The following is a 20,862-nucleotide window of genomic DNA, read 5'->3' on the forward strand; positions in this document are numbered from 1 at the left end:
TGATACTTCTGGATGTCCAGAGGCTGACTGTGAGACTCTGTTCCTTGAAGTAGCAGAATCCATGTTAGCTACCTGTCCTCTTGCTGTCTGCTGCTTGGATAACTGGAGCATGTTCTGCATGGTTCTCCATGTATATAGCCAAGAAAATGTAGCTGGAAGGTTATCTGGTTGGTTGTTATAGTGGCTTACATGCAACAATGTAAGGATGCCTGCATGCTCTGGAGATGCTGCTACAGATGGTGACCAGCTAGCAGCTTGGATCCTGTGTATGAAGCTGTCTTTAGTAGGGCACTGTCGTGGTTTAGCGCCAGTAGGCAGCTAAGCCCCATGCAGCTGCTTGCTCACTCCCCCCTGGTGGGATGGGGGAGAGAATCAGAAGGGCAAGAGTGAGAAAACTCATGGGTTGAGATAAAGACAGTTTAATAGGTAAAGCAAAAGCTGTGTGTGCAAGCAAAGCAAAATAAGGAATTCATTCACTACTTCCCATTGGCAGGCAGATGGTTATCCATATCCAGGAAAGCAGGGCTCCATCACATGTAATGGTGACTTGGAAAGACAAACGCCATAACTCCAAATGTCCTCCCTTCCTCCTTCTTCCCCCCAGCTTTTATTGCTGAGCATGATGTCATGTGGTATGGAATATCCCTTTGGTCCATTGGTCAGCTGGGGTCAGCTGTCCCGGCTGTGTCCCCTCCCAAGCTCTTGCCCACCCCCAGCCTACTTGCTGGCCGAGCACTCTGAGAAGCAGAAAAGGCCTTGATGCTGTGTAAGCACTGCTCAGCAATAACTAAAACATGGGTGTGTTATCAACACTGTTGTGTTCACAAATCCAAAACACAGCACCATAGGGGCTGCTATGAAGAAAATTAACTCTATCCCAGACAAAACCAGTAAAAAATCTCAAAAAAAAAAGGCTACAGCACCTGGTGTTCCCAGGCAGTCTCCCATCCAAGTACTAACCAGGCCCAACCCTGTTTAGCTTTTGAGGTTAGATGAGATGGTGGGTGTAGGGCATCAGTTCCTGGAATAATTATTACTGACTCCTGTTTTCCTGGAATAATTATTACTGACTCCTGTTTTCCTGGAATGACAGTTCGTTATCAGAGTTTCTTTGTCCTGTGAACTACTCCCCATCAAGGAGGCTTAGGCTGAACTTATCAAGGATGTCTTGGGACTCTGGCTAAGGAGATATCTTTCTTTGTCAGTATGTTTACCAGGTTGACTTCAGCCTGCAGTTCATACAGGAATGAGATTATGGTGATGACCGGTCACATATCCTTTGAGAAAGAGAGCAATGAAAAGATGAAGGCTTATTGCTGTATAGAACCCTTTCAGTGTACTATGCTGGCCTCTACTTGCATGTCCACATACTGGCTTATGTTCCTTAAATATAACATAGTAGCACTCCTCCCCCCAGATGGCTGTTGTTGGGGAATTTTTATTGTACCCCTTGAGGTGAATAAAACACGTTTTTGCTCAAGTATAAAGAGATTTAATGAACAGTACATTGGACAGAGTCCTACCGCCTTAAGTGGTTCTACAAGGAGCCTGCAAAGATGTGGCACCAGCCGATTCCTTATATGCGCTTACACCAGCACCAATAGTATTGTTACAAGTCAATACTGTGGCATTTCTTATCAGCAAGGGAATCTACACTCCCTTATATGGAGTTGTTCCACCTCTGGCATTCCGGCTTCTATTGTTTAACCTGGTTCTGCAGTTGGGCCTTCTTGCCCACCACAACCAGGTCATTCCTTGGTCTCAAATTACCATTGCTAAGCAGTTACAGTTTGAATTTCCCTTTCATTATCACCAGAGGACAAAGAGATATTCATCCCCCTCTATTCAATGGCTTATGTATGTGGTGAAAAAGGAAAATATGGAAAGTCCAGCACCCCCGCCCAGATCCCGAGTCCTTTTACCCACCCCACGGATCCCCTACTCACTGGCTGGTCCAGCTTGATGCCCACTGCAAACATGCAGCACTCGCACACTCGTCCCACAGGCACCCCACGCTCACGGGTCATGCCAAGTATTGTGTCTGTATAATCACCTGTGCACAATGTTCAGAAGTTATTTAGTACAGAAGTTAGGAATTCTTTTGGTTTTTATTTGAAGTTCAGTGAAATGGCTAAAATAAGGAAAGGAAGGAGTATTACTTGTTATTCACTGTTTTTCCTCATTTAACTAAAATCATGGAGAAAGAATTATGGTAATGTTTGAGAGATCAAAGTTGCCTTTTAAAGTTGCATACAAACATTGCACATGACTTGAATAGGCCAGGCCCCATCAGCTTCTATCGCAGGCATGTTATCGTCCTGCACTTTTAAGATACAGGCCGCCTTGTTAGTGTTTCTGTATGTGAATTTTGGATTCCTATTAGGTCCTGTCTCTGTTCTTTGAAAACCATGGGCCTGGTGGGTGCTAATATCTCTTGCTGTTTTAAGAAACTGAGCAATCTAAACTCTTAAAAAAAAAAACAACCCAAAAAGTAAACACCAAGGCTGCTCTCTGATCGTATTTGTAAAGTGCCCAGGTAACTAAAGCAAAAACTGGTTTACAGCCAATGTGATGACCATAAGTCGTTTTCTTCCTCATTTGCAGAAAAGGACCTGGGGTCCTGGTGGACACGTTGATCATGAATCAGCAGTGTGCCCTTGTGGCAAAGGTGGCCAACCACATCCTGGGCTGTATTAGCAACAGCGCAGCTGGCAGGTCAAGGAAAAATGATTCTTGCCCTCTGTTCAGTACTTGTGAGATTGCATTTAAGTATTGCTTCCAGCTTGAGGTTCCCCAGTACCAGAAAGAAGTGGACATATTGGAGTGAGTCTGGCAAAGGCCACTAGGATGATGAAGGGACTGGAGCATCTCTCATGAAGAAAGGTTGAGAAAGCTTGCACTGTTTAGTCTAGAGAAAAGAAGGCTCAGGGGGGCTCATCTTATCAAGACTTATGAGGAGCAGCTGAGGTCACTTGGTTTGTTCAGCTTGGAGAAGAGAAGGCTGAGGGGCGACCTCATCGCAGTCTACAACTTCCTCAAGAGGGGCAGCGGAGGGGGAGGTGCTGATCTCCTCTCTCTGGTGACCAGCGACAGGGCACGAGGAAATGGTATGAAGCTGCGTCAGGGGAAGTTCAGATTGGACACTGGGAAAAGGTTCTTCACTGAGAGGGTGGTCGGTCACTGGAACAGGCTCCCCAGGGAAGTGGTCACATCACCAAGCCTGTCAGAGTTCAAGGAGCGTCTGGACGATGGTCTTATTCATAGGGTTTAGTTTCAGGTAGTCCTGCGAGGAGCAGGGAGTTGGACTCGATGATCCTTATGAGTCCCTTCCAACTCAAGATATTCTATGATACTAAGAGAAGTGAACAGAGCACTTGTACAGAGCACAAACTGAGCTATATTAAGAGGATCTTGGCCAGCAGATTGAGGGAAGTCACTGAAGGAGACCATACCTGGACTACTGTGTCCAGCTTGGAACACCCCAGTTCAAGAGGAACATGGAGAAACTGGCGAGGGATCGACAGAGTTACCAAGGGAGTCAGGGGCCTAAGGTCTTCAAGGAGAGATTGAGGAAGTTGGGCTTGGCAAAGAGGAGGCTAAGGTGTGTGCGTGTGTGGGGGGGAAGTGAATCTAATAGCTGCCTACAGCTATTTAAAGGGCAGCCACAAGGATGACAAAAACAAACTCTTCTTGATAGTGGCAGACAGTATAACAAGGGGCAACAACCAAAAGTTGCATCCTGAGAGGTTCAGGTTGACGCAGAAAAACTTCTTTACTAGGAGAGTAGTACAGCCCTACAACAGGTTACCAGAGAAGTGGGGGGAACTCTCCGTCCTTGTAGGTTTTCAAGACTCGGATAGGCAAAGCCAGGGCTGCCCTGATCTTGTGCTGGCAATAGTCCTGCTGTGAGCAGGAGTTTGGACTGGAGACCTCCAGAGGACCCTTCCCACCAACACTTCTGTGGTTGTTAACTACGACACATGTCAAACCTATGTAGAAATAAAAGAAGGCTTTCAAGATCCAGTGGTTCAGTCAGGAGTGATTTGAATGGTCAAGTAATTCCCCATTTCATCTACAGAAGCCTTCAGGTTTATCGTTGTACTAAAACCTTATAAGAAGTCTAAAATGAGCAATCAATTGCAAGTTTTGCACTGTAATCCCATACAGCAACTACTTCCCGCAGCATTCCTTCCTCAGCACAACAGCCAAACTCACAACCTGTTTGCATACCAGTTTCATTTGACGTTCTATTGTTTGGGGTGTTTTTTTTGTTTTGTTTTGTTTTTTAAAAACTGAACTCAGAGGATGGTAGCAGTCCAGAAAAATATCATAGTCAAGACCAAAGCAAAGCAGGGAGTGGATTTTGAAAACATGATTCTTAATCTTCTGCGTTTCCAGGGACAAGAAGGTGATCGGGAGTAGTCAGCACGGATTCACCACGGGGAAGTCCTGCTTGACCAACTTGATAAATGTCTATGGTGAAATGACTGGCCTGGTAGATGAGGGGAGAGCAGTGGATGTTGTCTACACAGACTTCAGGAAGGCTTTCGACACTGTCTTCCATAAGATTCTCATAGAGAAGCTGTTGATGTATGGGCTGGATGAGCAGACAGTGGGGTGGGTTGAAAAATGGCTGAACAGACGGGCCCAGAGAGTGGCGATCAGCGGCGCAAAGTCTAGTTGGAGGCCAGTCACTAGCGGTGTACCCCGGGGGTCAATGCTGGGTCCAGTCCTGTTCATCATCTTCATTAAGGATCTGGATGATGGGGCAGAGTGCAGGTTTGCTGATGACACAAAACTGGGAGCATCTCTCCTATGAGGAAAGGCTGAGAGAGCTGGGACTGTTTAGCCAAGAGAAGAGAAGAGAAGGCTCGAGGGGGGGATCTTATCCATGTACAGAAATACCTGAAGGGAGGGAGGGCTCAAAGAGGATGGAGCCAGGCTCTTTTCAGTGGTGCCCAGTGACAGGACAAGAGGCAATGGGCACAAACTGAAACACGGGAGGTTCCCTCTGAACATAAGGAAACAGTTTTTACCATGAGGGTTGTTACATCACAGGAGCCATCAGCCCATCAAAGGCCCATCTCCACAAGCCCAGAGGAGCACAGGATCACAATGGCAGGTGGGAACCCGAATGGAAGAACGAGCACCTTGTCCGGGCCCCTCCCAGGGATGTCCCAGCAGAGCCATCAGCCCCAGTACCCAGGCGTGAAACCCATCACGATGAGTCTGAGTCGTCGGGAGCAGCTCTCCTGATCACCTTTTGGACTAGAGGGGGATCACTGCCTAGGAGTGTGCAACACATTATGGAATGCAGGGGAAAAGCAGTTTGGGATGGCACAGGACTTAGTACGGGATGTTTAGGGGAGGAATCAAAGATGGGAAAAGGGAGAGGTTTAGGTGATTTGGGGAGGAACAAGAGCGGGAAAACAGAGGGGATAAAAAGGGCCAGTCACATGTAAACAGTTGGCTGGTCAGTATGCTTGTCTGGCCATGCCCTGTGCCTGACCAGCGCAGTCTGTCCTTTCTTATTTTTAAATTCCTTTCTAACTCTGTCCTGGTGAGGGCTCTCTAGTCTGCGTGCATGTGTGTGTCTGGGGGTGTGAGTGCAGCAACTGGGGTCAGACCACGGGTTGCAAGGCCCATGTGCTCATGGTGCCAGTGACTGGAGCGAGTGCAGGTGTGTGAGTGAGTGTGTGATTGCTAGCGAAGATCAAGCTGGTGAACAGGTGAAGTGGCCTGAGAGCCAGGGGAGTGACTGGGTCTCTAAGGGCCAGCTCTGGGTGTGAGAGCGCCTGTGTGTCTCTAAGGGCGAGAGCACAGGGGGGTCAGACACTGGGACATGGGAAGTCCTGGCCAGCTGTGTATGTGCAACGGTCTGTACCAGCAACTGGAGTAGGGCTGTGGCCTCAGGGCCTTGTATGTCCAGGTGCCAGCAACAAGGGAGACTGGGATCCAGGGGCCAGCTACTAGGCAGACTGAGTGTCTGAGCCCAGCTGCTGGAGGGATCCAGCTTGTACATATGGATATAGAATCATAGAATGCTTTGGGTTGGAAGGGACCTTTAGAGGTCATCTAGCCCAACCCCCCTGCAGTGAGCAGGGACAGCTTTAACCAGATCAGGGTGCTCAGAGCCCCGTCCAACCTGACCTGGAATGTTTCCAGGGATGGGGCCTCCACTGCCTCTCTGGGCAACCTGTGCCAGTGCTTCACCACCCTCATTGTAAAAAATTTCTTCCTTATGTCTAGTCTAAATCTATTCTTCTTTAGTTTAAATCCATTACTCCTTGTCCTGTCACAACAGGCTTTGCTAAAAAGATTGCCCCCATCCTTCCTATAGGCCCCCCTTTAAGTACTGGAAGGCCGCAATAAGGTCTCCTCGCAGCCTTGTCTTCTCCAGGCTGAACAACCCCAACTCTCTCAGCCTGGCCTCGTAGGAGAGGTGCTCCAGCCCTCTGACCATTTTGGTGGCCCTCCTCTGGACCCGCTCCAGCAGGTCCATGTCCTTCTTGTGCTGAGGGCTCCAGAGCTGGACGCAGTGCTCCAGGTGGGGTCTCACCAGAGCAGAGCAGAGCAGAGGGGCAGAATCCCCTCCCTCGACCTGCTGGCCACAGGCTATATATATATATATGTATATATGCTATATATATATATACTCTCACTAGCGCTTATATACTGAGCATGGTGCCATATGGTATGGAATAGCCCTTGGGGCAGTTTGGATCAACTATTCTGGCTGTGCCCCCTCCCAGCTTCTTGTGCCCCTGGCAGAGCCTGGGAAGCTGAAAAGTCCTTGACTAGCGTAAGCAGTACTGAGCAACAACTAAAAACATCAGTGTGTTATCAGCATTCTTCTCATCCTAAATCCAAAAGACAGCACTATGCCAGCTACTAGGAAGACAATTAACTCTATCCCAGCCAAAACCAGGACACCGCTGAACCCCGGAGACTCTTTAAGAGGCAGGACAAACACCATCTTTCTGTATTACAAAGCAGCCCCTGATGAAAAGATAATTATTGTGCTTTTACTGCTCTGTATCCCCTTACCAACAAAACAAAAAAATACCCTCCTTGGGCACCTTGAAGTTATTTTTGAGAATTACAGCACCCTGATGGCCTATTTTAGGATAGTCAAAGTAAAAGAATAACCACCTCAAGGGCTCTTCCACCCCCCCTACTTCCTGTGAGGGTAAAAAGCCAGCTAACTGGGGGTGGGGGTGTGTCAGCTTCCTTAGTTTCATTTGCATATGAAAGCAGGAGGGAACACAACAGTGCTTTTCAATAAAATTAAATGAGCTGATCCAGCATCCTTGCACTGCTATGGAGGCAGGCCTGGGAACATGATGTCCCAGTGTCTGAAGAGTAACCTGTCCCTCCTGGAGCTGTTGACCCGATGGTCCTGCTCCCAGAAGAGGAAAGCAATACTCTGTGCTGCTTCTGATGACCTGATAAAGGCCATTTCTGAAATTACCGTGAATACCTTGAAAGGGGAAAATTCCATTAACACCCTACCAGATACACATAGTGAAAAAGGGCTGCAAATTAATTAAAAGCCTGAGTAGTAAAAGTGTGTCCTTCAAAAGAAAGAAGCTACTGGTGAAGCAAGCCAGAGGTTTTAGTGGTCCCCATCTGAGTTTTGCTCTTCCCTTCAAAACAGGGCTTTTGGTAAAGCAGTGATAGAATATGCTGAAAAGATGTATCTGGTACCTGCAAAACAGCTGGGGTAGCTAAGGACACCTTTGCTACCTGGGGAATATATTAGGACTGGTGAGACCCATTCCTTGGATGCTGAAATGAGGGATATTATTCAAAAGCAGGCTTACTGGCACATGAAAAAGCCAAGCCGTGTGTACCATCACTCTTCAGAAGTACTTGGCACACATGAAGCAGAGTGAAAAGGGGAAATGAACTCTCATTCTACCAGAGCAAAACAAGACAGAAAGGTGAAAGCCCCCTTAACCTCCTGAGAACTCTGACCTCATTGTTCAGGAATTCTTGAACAATGTGCACCCTCAGAATAGGAAGAATGGACAAGTGCTCCTTCATAAACTAGGCAAACACAAGTATATTTCTTCTTTGGAAAACCAGGGGAGATCTGTATACAAAGGAGCAGTCATTAAGGGATCCAACCTGCTTGATCTCATCTGAAGAATCCTTCCGTCCCATATCCCTACCAGCACGAGAACATCTAAACACTGGAATGCTTTTACGAATGCAATGGCTGCTGCCAGTATCCCATCTTCTTTCATGGGTAGTACCAGGAACTACTTAAACAATTGAAAGCAGGAGTGAATGAAGTTTTGGCTGGGCTAGAGTTAATTTTCTTCATAGTAGCTAGTATGGGGCTATGGTTTGGATTTGTGCTGGAAACAGTGTTGATACGCAGGGATGTTTTCGTTATTGCTGAGCAGCGGCTTACACAGAGTCAAGGCCTTCTCTGCTTCTCACCCCACCCCACCAGCGAGTAGGCTGGGGGTGCACAAGAAGCTGGGGAGGGGACACAGCCGGGACAGCTGACCCCAGCTGACCAAAGGGATATTCCATACCATATGACGTCATGCTCAGCAATAAATCTGGGGGGAAGAAGAAGGAAGAGGGTGCATTCAGAGTTATGGCATTTGTCACATTGCTGGCTTATGTTCAACTTGGTGTCCACCAGGACCCCCAGATACTTTTCTGCAAAGCTGCTTTCCAGCTGGGTGGCCCCCAGGCATATACTGGTGCACGGGGTTGTTCCTCCCCAGGTGCAGGACTTTGCACTTCCCCTTGTCGAACCGCACGAAGGCTCCTGCCTGCCCACTTCTCCAGCCTGTCGAGGTCCCTCTGGATGGCAGCGCAACCCTCTGGTGTATCAGCCACTCCTCCCAGTTTTGTATCATCAGCAAACTCGCTGAGGGTACAGTCTGTCTACCCGTCATCCAGAATCCTTAATGAAGATGTCGAACAGGACTGGACCCAGTATTGACCCCTGGGGTACACCGCTAGTGACTGGCCTCCAACTAGACTTTGCGCCGCTGATCGCTACTCTCTGGGCCCGTCTGTTCAGCCATTTTTTCAACCCACCCCACTGTCTGCTCATCCAGGCGATACATCAACATCTTCTCTGTGAGGATCTTGTGGGGAGACAGTGTCAAAGGCCTTCCTGAAGTCCCAGGTAGACAATGTCCACTGCTCTCCCCACATCTACCAAGCCAGTCATTTCATCATAGAAGGTTAACATGTGGGTCAAGTATGACTTCCTTTGGTGAATCGGTGCTGACTACGCCTGATGATTTTCTTACCCTTCATGTGCCTGGAAATAGTTTCCAGGATTAGTTGCTCCATCACCTTGCCAGGGATCGAGGTGAGCTGATCGGCCTGTAGTTCCGTGGGGTCCTCCTTCTTGCCCTTCTGGAAGATGGGGAGTGACATTTCCTTTCCTCCAGTCCTCAGGCACCTCTCCCAATCGCCATGATCAATCAAAGATTATCGAGAGTGGCCTCGCGATGACATCTGCCATCTCCCTCAGCACTCATGGGTGCATCCCATCAGGGCCCATGGACCTATGTATCTCCAGGTTGCTTAAGTATTCCCTGACCTGACCCTCTTCCACCAACGGTATGTCTTCCTTGTACATATGGAGAGAGATATATATATTCTCACTAGCGACCTCCATCCTGTCCAGCCAGAGAGGGAAGCAGGATGAGCCCTTGGTGCTGTCTACGTTCATGTGAGTGCTCTGAGTGTCTGTCTGTGATCTCTGAGGCCGGTCATGCATACATGTAGCGTATATGCGTGCTTTGTGTGCATGTGCCTGCTGGGAATACGTCTTCAGTCTCGCTACTGGTTGGACCTGGAGACGTGGACCGGCGGCAGCCTTGCATCTCTTGGGCTGTTGGATCCAGCATGATACATTTTCCTGTAATAAGGATGACCGAGCACTGGAACAGGTTGCCCAGAGAGGTTGTGCAGTCTCCATCCTTGGAGATATTCAAAAGCCATCTGGACATTGTCCTGGGCAACCAGCTCTAGGTGGCCCTGCTTGAGCAGGGGGGGTTGGACCAGATGACATCCAGAGGTCCCTTCCGACATCAGCCATTCTGTGAGTCTCAAACAGATCTATCAACGTTGTGCTTTGCAGTGGTGGGTAACCTTTCAGAAATACCAATACGTGCTGAGAATTGCCAGAAACTCTTTCAAAATAAATATGGAAATATGTAATCTCTTAGTTAGAGCAGGTCTTCAAGAGCTAGAATTTCTGTTTTCTGTTTCTTGTTTGTGTCCAACTAGATGCAAGTTGGATGGAGGAGATGGGGGGGAAAGCCATAGGACCCTCATGTGCCTTAATTTGCCCCTGTGTTTAGTAATGTTTACATGCCTCACTTCAGAAAGAAGGCTTAATTTATAGTTTAAAAATGGGTTTGGGTGCTCTCACGAGAGTCAAATCCAGAGAAAAAGGCCCGTTAACTTGTTGCTGTGGCACTTCTTAGAGCTCAAAGGCTTGTAGGATTGTCACAAGAAGATGTTTGCAAAGATATAAATGCGAATGTGGGCCAGCGGCCTAAGAGTATGCTCCTAGAGCATGAAGCATGTGATTTAGAGCTTTTGTTAAGCAACAGGTTCAAAAACCTGTTGTTACAGATGAATGGAATGACTTCTTATTTCTGCCTTTAGTGCTTTGCTAACTGCCTGCCAGGGCGGGTCAATCCACTCCTGAGAAGTAGTCATCTTGCAAAGGCGTTCTGCATTCATATTCTTCATAATTTGTTTTAAAAGTCTGGCACGGCACGGCACGGCACGGCACGGCACGGCACCCCACCCCACCCCACCCCACCCCACCAGTTCTGCTTGGAGTGTGAAACTTCCCTAACAGCTCTAACTAGGGGGAGGAGTCTCCAGTGCTTCATAAACCTGGAAAGAGGTGGTCCTTGCTTTAAAATCACAGCTAAATAAACAAGCAGGTGAGGCTTGTCAGGACCCTCACAGTTAGAGCTCCTCCAAACCAGGGAGGGGGCAACAGTTTGGAGTTACCCACAGCCCTGTGAGGGAGTGACGGATAGGGTCGCTGAGCAAAGGGCCTGGTGTGATCTGACAGGAAGGGATCACAAAATCAACAAAACAGGACTTAAGCGGGGTCACCTCCAGCATTTGCATGCAAGCAAGGAAGTGCCTACAAGGCACCATTATGGAGAAATCCCCAAAACCCTTTCTGGGAAAGCAGCGTGCTGGGGTGCCTCTCTGAAGTGCCTGTACACTAATGCACACAGCATGGGGAATAAACAGGAGTTCTGTGTGCAGTTGCAGGGCTATGATCTTATAGGGATCACGGAGACATACAGGCTCTTTAGGAAGGACGGGCTGGGAAGACGAGGAGGGGGAGTTGCCCTTTTATGTGAGAGAGCAGCTGGAGTGCATGGAGCTCTGCCTGGGGATGGATGAGGAGCCAACTGAGAGCTTATGGGTGAGGATTAAAGAGAGGACAGGTAAAGGTAACATTATAGTGTGTGTCTGCTATAGGCCACCTGACCAGGAAGAACAAGTGGATGAGGCCTTCTACAGACAGCTAGCAGCAGCCTCACATTTGCAGGCCCTGGTTCTCATGGAGGACTTGAGCCACCCCTATATCTGTTGGAGGAACAACACAGCAGGGCATAAGCAATCCTGGAGGTTCCTGGAGTGCATTGATGATAACTTCCTCCACCAAATGATAAAGGAGCCAAGGAGGGCAGGTGTTTTGCTGGACCTCCTACTGACCAACAAGGAGGGGCTCGTTGGGGATGCGAAGGTCAAAGGCAGCCTTGGCTGCAGTGACCATGAGATGGTGGAATTCAGGATCCTGAGGGCAGGGAGCAGGGCAAAAAGCAAGCTCACAACGCTGGATTTCAGGAGAGCAGACTTTGGCCTCTTCAGGGATCTGCTTGGAAGCGTCCCGTGGGATAAGGCCCTGGAGGGAGGGGGGGGGGGGGTCCCAAGAAAGCTCATTGATATTCAAGGACCACCTCCTCCAAGCTCAAGAGCGGTCCATCCCAGCGAGCAGGAAGTCAGGGGAAAATGCCAGGAGGCCTGCTTGGATGAGCGAGGAGCTCCTGGCCAAGCTCAAACACAAAAAGGATGCATACAGAAGGTGGAAGCAGGGACAGGTAACCTGGGGGGAATGCAGAAACGCTGTCCGAACATGCAGGGATGAGGTTAGGAAAGCCAAAGCCCAAATGGAATTCAATCTGGCAAGGGATGTCAAAGAAAACAGGAAGGGCTTCTATAAGTACATAAGCAGGAAGAGGAAGACTAGGGAAAATTTGGGCCCACTGCGGAATGAGGCAGGGGCCCTGGTGACACAGGACATGGAAAAGGCTGAGGTACTGCATGCCTTCTTTGCCTCAGTCTTTACTAGCAAGACAGGCCTCCATTGTTTCTGCAATGTTAATTTCTGCAAAGTTAATTCTGTTGGCTGTTCAGTTTTTATACTTTATTTTGGGCTGAGCCACATATAAACACACCCTGCTGGTCTGGCTGGCTTACGAAGACATTACTCTCTACTGATTATCTCAGGGAAGGCTATTTGCACAATCAGATGACCCACTGGCACAGCTGTATATCTAAAACAAAGGTCACCCTCCGGTCCCCTTTGTGTTGAGATAAGTTTAGCCTTCTTTATAATAATTGGTCATTCCTTACATTCTTCTCTGAGCTCATCATTCTTGCCCATCTCCTCACTGAACCTTCTTCCACTGTTGGGGTTTGTTGATCGATCACTCCCACAGCCCAAAAAAGCTTGTGGACTGAAAAGCCAAAGGGTAGGAAAAGGCTGTACAGCATACAAGGAGAACACAGATATAAGTCACATAGTAACAGGGTTTAAGCATCATTTTGGCCATACTCCTAAAATGCTACCACCACAAAAGACTTCCCTATGTGTTGACAGAGAAAGCAGACTGCCAATGAGCAACTGAAGGCTCACAGATGTGCTCAAGGGTCCTGTTTGGCCCACAAAACCAGAAAACCAGATCATCAGAGGAGCAAGGCAGAAAGCTACATGAGGAGGTTGTTTCACAGCTCTACTACAGCTAAGACTCAAACAGAAAGGTTTAACCAGACAGAAAGGAAAGCTCACAGGCAAACTCATTAGTCTGCTTTTGACCAAACTACTGCAGTGTCATGTTTCAACCAGCCCTACTACATACACAGATGAGACTATGGGGCCAGATGGGATCCACCCGAGAGTACTGAGGGAGCTGGCAGAGGAGCTCACCAAGCCACTCTCCATCATCTGTCAGCAGTCCTGGTTAAACAGGGGAGGTCCCTGATGACTGGAGGCTTGCCAATGTGACGCCCATCTACAAGAAGGGCCGGAAGGAGGAGGATCCGGGGAACTACAGGCCTGTCAGCCTGACCTCGGTGCCGGGAAAGATTATGGAGAGGTTCATATTGAGTGAACTCAACAGGCAAGTGCAGGTCAACCAGGGGATCAGGCCCAGCCAGCATGGGTTCATGAAAGGCAGGTTCTGCTTGACCAACCTGATCTCCTTCTATGACCTGGTGACCCGCCTGGTGGATGAAGGAAAGGCTGTGGATGTCATCTACCTGGACTTTAGCAAAGCCTTTGACACAGTCTCCCATAGCATTCTCCTAGGGAAGCTGGCAGCTCATGGCTTGGACGGGCGTACTCTTCGCTGGGTAAAAAACTGGTTGGGTGGCTGAGCCCAGAGAGTAGTGGTGAATGGAGTTAAGTCCAGTTGGCAGCCGGTCACGAGCGGTGCTCCCCAGGGCTCCGTTTTGGGGCCAGCCTTGTTTAATATCTTTATCGATGATCTGGATGAGGGGATTGAGTGCACCCTCAGTAAGTTTGCAGACGACACCAAGTTGGGTGGGAGTGTCGATCTGCTCGAGGGTAGGATGGCCCTGCAGAGGGACCTGGACAGGCTGGACCGATGGGCCAAGGCCAACTGGATGAGGTTCAACAAGGCCAAGTGCCAGGTCCTGCACTTGGGTCACAACAACCCCATGCAACGCTACAGGCTTGGGGAAGAGTGGCTGGAAAGCTGCCTGGCTGAAAAGGACCTGGGGGTGTTGGTCGACAGCTGGCTGAACATGAGCCAGCAGTGTGCCCAGGTGGCCAAGAAGGCCAACAGCATCCTGGCTTGTATCAGGAATAGTGTGGCCAGCAGGAGCAGGGAGGTGATTGTCCCCCTCTACTCGGCGCTGGGGAGGCCGCACCTGGAATACTGTGTCCAGTTTTGGGCCCCTCACTACAAGAAGGACATTGAGGTGCTGGAGCGTGTCCAGAGAAGGGCAACGAAGCTGGCGAAGGGTCTGGAGCACAGGCCTTATGAGAAGCGGCTGAGGGAACTGGGGTTGTTTAGCCTGGAGAAGAGGAGGCTGAGGGGTGACCCTATCGCTCTCTACAACTACCTGAAAGGAGGTTGTAGTGAGGTGGGTGTTGGTCTCTTCTCCCAAGTACTTAGCGATAGGACGAGAGGAAATGGGCTCAAGCTGCGCCAGGGGAGGTTTAGGTTGGATATTAGGAAAAATTTCTTCACGGAAAGGGTAGTCAAGCTTTGGAACAGGCTGCCCAGAGAGGTGGTGGAGTCCCCATCCCTGGAAGCGTTCAAAAAACGGGTAGACGTGGCACTTTGGGATATGGTTTAGTCTAGTCTACCCTTGATTGGTTTAGTGTGGACTTGGTAATGTTAGGTTAATGGTTGGACTGGGTGATCTTAAAGGTCTTTTCCAACCTAAACGATTCTATGAATGATTCTATAAGACACTTTCCATCTGCGCACAGGGCAAAATGCACTCCAGCTCCCAGGGCTCACATCATTGGCATCTTCCTAGAACATGGTCCAAACCATCCATATACACCACTCAGGTCTAGAGCAATATTTAGGTATCAAGGTAGGCAGAAGCACATAATGAAGCCTACATAGTGTCCATTGTTGACTGTCTAAGCATCTTCAAAGCAGTTTCACACACCCAAAGAACATTAGTACTACTGTGAGACAACATTCATATGAACTACCACAAAATTAAACCTCATATATACATGTGCAACCCCCTTTTCTTACCATTCATTATCCTCTGGGCTTCATATGGTTCCATATAGGCAGTGTTCTCCCCCTTCCCCACTTTGTTCAACCCACTTCTGGCATCAAATGGATTTGAGTAATCATCTACTATCGAGACCTGAAAGAGAGGAACGCAGCCATTAGTGGAATCACCTTTGAGACCTGCAAGCTAGAACTAAGCAATATTGTCATCATAATCGCATCCCATCCTCAAAAATGCTACAGGCTTGGGGAAGAGTGGCTGGAAAGCTGCCTGGCTGAAAAGGACCTGGGGGTGCTGGTTGACAGCCGGCTGAACATGAGCCAGCAGTGTGCCCAGGTGGCCAAGAAGGCCAACAGCATCCTGGCTTGTATCAGGAATAGCGTGGCCAGCAGGAGCAGGGAGGTGATTGTCCCCCTCTACTCGGCGCTGGGGAGGCTGCACCTGGAATACTGTGTCCAGTTTTGGGCCCCTCACTACAAGAAAGACATTGAGGTGCTGGAGCGTGTCCAGAGAAGGGCAACGAAGCTGGCGAAGGGTCTGGAGCACAGGGCTGGTGGGGAGCAGCTGAGGGAACTGGGGTTGTTTAGTCTGGAGAAGAGGAGGCACAGGGGAGACCCTATCGCTCTCTACAACTACCTGAAAGGAGGTTGTAGTGAGGTGGGTGTTGGTCTCTTCTCCCAAGTAACAAGTGATAGGACGAGAGCAAAAAGCCTCAAGTTACACCGGGGGGGGGGGGGGGGGGTATATTGGATATTAGGAAAAATTTCTTCATGGAAAGGGTTGTCAAGCACTGGAACAGGCTGCCCAGGGAAGTGGTTGAGTCACCATCCCTGCAGGTATTTAGAAGACGTGTAGACGTGGTGCTTAGGGACATAGTTTAGTGGTGGACGTGGCAGTGTTAGGTTTATGGTTGGACTCAATGATCCTACGGGTCTTTTCCAACCTAAATAATTCTATGGTTCTATGACTTTCCCCTGGGGCTCTGGGACCTGGGATTCCTGAAGGCCTGTCTTGCTAGTAAAGCCTGTAGCGTTGCATGGGGTTGTTGTGACCCAAGTGCAGGACCCGGCACTTGGTCTTGTTGAACCTCATCCAGTTGGCCTCGGCCCATCGGTCCAGCCTGTCCAGGTCCCTCTGCAGGGCCATCCTACCCTCGAGCAGATCGACACTCCCACCCAACTTGGTGTCGTCTGCAAACTTACTGAGGGTGCACTCAATCCCCTCATCCAGATCATCGATAAAGATATTAAACAAGGCTGGCCCCAAAACGGAGCCCTGGGGAGCACCGCTCGTGACCGGCTGCCAACTGGACTTAACTCCATTCACCACTACTCTCTGGGCTCAGCCACCCAACCAGTTTTTTACCCAGCGAAGAGTACGCCCGTCCAAGCCATGAGCTGCCAGCTTCCCTAGGAGAATGCTATGGGAGACTGTGTCAAAGGCTTTGCTAAAGTCCAGGTAGATGACATCCACAGCCTTTCCTTCATCCACCAGGCGGGTCACCAGGTCATAGAAGGAGATCAGGTTGGTCAAGCAGAACCTGCCTTTCATGAACCCATGCTGGCTGGGCCTGATCCCCTGGTTGACCTGCACTTGCCTGTTGAGTTCACTCAATATGAACCTCTCCATAATCTTTCCCGGCACCGAGGTCAGGCTGACAGGCCTGTAGTTCCCCGGATCCTCCTCCTTCCGGCCCTTCTTGTAGATGGGCGTCACATTGGCAAGCCTCCAGTCATCAGGGACCTCCCCTGTTTAACCAGGACTGCTGACAGATGATGGAGAGTGGCTTGGTGAGCTCCTCTGCCAGCTCCCTCAGTACTCTCGGGTGGATCCCATCTGGCCCCATAGTCTCATCTGTGTATGTAGTAGGGCTGGTTGAAACATGACACTGCAGTAGTTTGGTCAAAAGCAGACTAATGAGTTTGCCTGTGAGCTTTCCTTTCTGTCTGGTTAAACCTTTCTGTTTGAGTCTTAGCTGTAGTAGAGCTGTGAAACAACCTCCTCATGTAGCTTTCTGCCTTGCTCCTCTGATGATCTGGTTTTCTGGTTTTGTGGGCCAAACAGGACCCTTGAGCACATCTGTGAGCCTTCAGTTGCTCATTGGCAGTCTGCTTTCTCTGTCAACACATAGGGAAGTCTTTTGTGGTGGTAGCATTTTAGGAGTATGGCCAAAATGATGCTTAAACCCTGTTACTATGTGACTTATATCTGTGTTCTCCTTGTATGCTGTACAGCCTTTTCCTACCCTTTGGCTTTTCAGTCCACAAGCTTTTTTGGGCTGTGGGAGTGATCGATCAACAAACCCCAACAGTGGAAGAAGGTTCAGTGAGGAGATGGGCAAGAATGATGAGCTCAGAGAAGAATGTAAGGAATGACCAATTATTATAAAGAAGGCTAAACTTATCTCAACACAAAGGGGACCGGAGGGTGACCTTTGTTTTAGATATACAGCTGTGCCAGTGGGTCATCTGATTGTGCAAATAGCCTTCCCTGAGATAATCAGTAGAGAGTAATGTCTTCGTAAGCCAGCCAGACCAGCAGGGTGTGTTTATATGTGGCTCAGCCCAAAATAAAGTATAAAAACTGAACAGCCAACAGAATTAACTTTGCAGAAATTAACATTGCAGAAACAATGGAGGCCTGTCTTGCTAGTAAAGACTGAGGCAAAGAAGGCATGCAGTACCTCAGCCTTTTCCATGTCCTGTGTCACCAGGGCCCCTGCCTCATTCCGCAGTGGGCCCAAATTTTCCCTAGTCTTCCTCTTCCTGCTTATGTACTTATAGAAGCCCTTCCTGTTTTCTTTGACATCCCTTGCCAGATTGAATTCCATTTGGGCTTTGGCTTTCCTAACCTCATCCCTGCATGTTCGGACAGCGTTTCTGCATTCCCCCCAGGTTACCTGTCCCTGCTTCCACCTTCTGTATGCATCCTTTTTGTGTTTGAGCTTGGCCAGGAGCTCCTCGCTCATCCAAGCAGGCCTCCTGGCATTTTCCCCTGACTTCCTGCTCGCTGGGATGGACCGCTCTTGAGCTTGGAGGAGGTGGTCCTTGAATATCAATGAGCTTTCTTGGGACCCCCCCCCCCCCTCCCTCCAGGGCCTTATCCCACGGGACGCTTCCAAGCAGATCCCTGAAGAGGCCAAAGTCTGCTCTCCTGAAATCCAGCGTTGTGAGCTTGCTTTTTGCCCTGCTCCCTGCCCTCAGGATCCTGAATTCCACCATCTCATGGTCACTGCAGCCAAGGCTGCCTTTGACCTTCGCATCCCCAACGAGCCCCTCCTTGTTGGTCAGTAGGAGGTCCAGCAAAACACCTGCCCTCCTTGGCTCCTTTATCATTTGGTGGAGGAAGTTATCATCAATGCACTCCAGGAACCTCCAGGATTGCTTATGCCCTGCTGTGTTGTTCCTCCAACAGATATAGGGGTGGCTCAAGTCCTCCATGAGAACCAGGGCCTGCAAATGTGAGGCTGCTGCTAGCTGTCTGTAGAAGGCCTCATCCACTTGTTCTTCCTGGTCAGGTGGCCTATAGCAGACACACACTATAATGTTACCTTTACCTGTCCTCTCTTTAATCCTCACCCATAAGCTCTCAGTTGGCTCCTCATCCATCCCCAGGCAGAGCTCCATGCACTCCAGCTGCTCTCTCACATAAAAGGGCAACTCCCCCTCCTCGTCTTCCCAGCCCGTCCTTCCTAAAGAGCCTGTATGTCTCCGTGATCCCTATAAGATCATAGCCCTGCAACTGCACACAGAACTCCTGTTTATTCCCCATGCTGTGTGCATTAGTGTACAGGCACTTCAGAGAGGCACCCCAGCACGCTGCTTTCCCAGAAAGGGTTTTGGGGATTTCTCCATAATGGTGCCTTGTAGGCACTTCCTTGCTTGCATGCAAATGCTGGAGGTGACCCCGCTTAAGTCCTGTTTTGTTGATTTTGTGATCCCTTCCTGTCAGATCACACCAGGCCCTTTGCTCAGCGACCCTATCCGTCACTCCCTCACAGGGCTGTGGGTAACTCCAAACTGTTGCCCCCTCCCTGGTTTGGAGGAGCTCTAACTGTGAGGGTCCTGACAAGCCTCACCTGCTTGTTTATTTAGCTGTGATTTTAAAGCAAGGACCACCTCTTTCCAGGTTTATGAAGCACTGGAGACTCCTCCCCCTAGTTAGAGCTGTTAGGGAAGTTTCACACTCCAAGCAGAACTGGTGGGGTGGGGTGGGGTGGGGTGGGGTGCCGTGCCGTGCCGTGCCGTGCCGTGCCAGACTTTTAAAACAAATTATGAAGAATATGAATGCAGAACGCCTTTGCAAGATGACTACTTCTCAGGAGTGGATTGACCCGCCCTGGCAGGCAGTTAGCAAAGCACTAAAGGCAGAAATAAGAAGTCATTCCATTCATCTGTAACAACAGGTTTTTGAACCTGTTGCTTAACAAAAGCTCTAAATCACATGCTTCATGCTCTAGGAGCATACTCTTAGGCCGCTGGCCCACATTCGCATTTATATCTTTGCAAACATCTTCTTGTGACAATCCTACAAGCCTTTGAGCTCTAAGAAGTGCCACAGCAACAAGTTAACGGGCCTTTTTCTCTGGATTTGACTCTCGTGAGAGCACCCAAACCCATTTTTAAACTATAAATTAAGCCTTCTTTCTGAAGTGAGGCATGTAAACATTACTAAACACAGGGGCAAATTAAGGCACATGAGGGTCCTATGGCTTTCCCCCCATCTCCTCCATCCAACTTGCATCTAGTTGGACACAAACAAGAAACAGAAAACAGAAATTCTAGCTCTTGAAGACCTGCTCTAACTAAGAGATTACATATTTCCATATTTATTTTGAAAGAGTTTCTGGCAATTCTCAGCACGTATTGGTATTTCTGAAAGGTTACCCACCACTGCAAAGCACAACGTTGATAGATCTGTTTGAGACTCACAGAATGGCTGATGTCGGAAGGGACCTCTGGATGTCATCTGGTCCAACCCCCCCTGCTCAAGCAGGGCCACCTAGAGCTGGTTGCCCAGGACAATGTCCAGATGGCTTTTGAATATCTCCAAGGATGGAGACTGCACAACCTCTCTGGGCAACCTGTTCCAGTGCTCGGTCATCCTTATTACAGGAAAATGTATCATGCTGGATCCAACAGCCCAAGAGATGCAAGGCTGCCGCCGGTCCACGTCTCCAGGTCCAACCAGTAGCGAGACTGAAGACGTATTCCCAGCAGGCACATGCACACAAAGCACGCATATACGCTACATGTATGCATGACCGGCCTCAGAGATCACAGACAGACACTCAGAGCACTCACATGAACGTAGACAGCACCAAGGGCTCATCCTGCTTCCCTCTCTGGCTGGACAGGATGGAGGTCCGCTAGTGAGAATATATATATCTCTCTCCATATGTACAAGGAAGACATACCGTTGGTGGAAGAGGGTCAGGTCAGGGAATACTTAAGCAACCTGGAGATACATAGGTCCATGGGCCCTGATGGGATGCACCCATGAGTGCTGAGGGAGATGGCAGATGTCATCGCGAGGCCACTCTCGATAATCTTTGATTGATCATGGCGATTGGGAGAGGTGCCTGAGGACTGGAGGAAAGGAAATGTCACTCCCATCTTCCAGAAGGGCAAGAAGGAGGACCCACGGAACTACAGGCCGATCAGCCTCACCTCGATCCCTGGCAAGGTGATGGAGCAACTAATCCTGGAAACTATTTCCAGGCACATGAAGGGTAAGAAAATCATCAGGCGTAGTCAGCACCGATTCACCAAAGGGAAGTCATACTTGACCCACATGTTAACCTTCTATGATGAAATGACTGGCTTGGTAGATGTGGGG

General features: G+C 49.3%; 1 protein-coding gene across 1 annotated transcript in view; it reads right to left on the reverse strand.

Annotated features, from left to right (window-relative positions):
- The window catches only part of LOC142596520 (SH2 domain-containing adapter protein B-like), a 124,136-nt gene that overhangs the window by 52,189 nt on the left and 51,085 nt on the right, over positions 1-20,862 (reverse strand). The window contains exon 2 of the mRNA XM_075725666.1: positions 15,042-15,159. Coding sequence (XP_075581781.1) covers positions 15,042-15,159 — 118 coding nt within the window. The remainder of the gene's footprint in view (positions 1-15,041; positions 15,160-20,862) is intronic.

The sequence above is a fragment of the Pelecanus crispus genome, chromosome W (genome assembly GCF_030463565.1).
Source record: "Pelecanus crispus isolate bPelCri1 chromosome W, bPelCri1.pri, whole genome shotgun sequence".
NCBI lineage: Eukaryota > Metazoa > Chordata > Aves > Pelecaniformes > Pelecanidae > Pelecanus > Pelecanus crispus.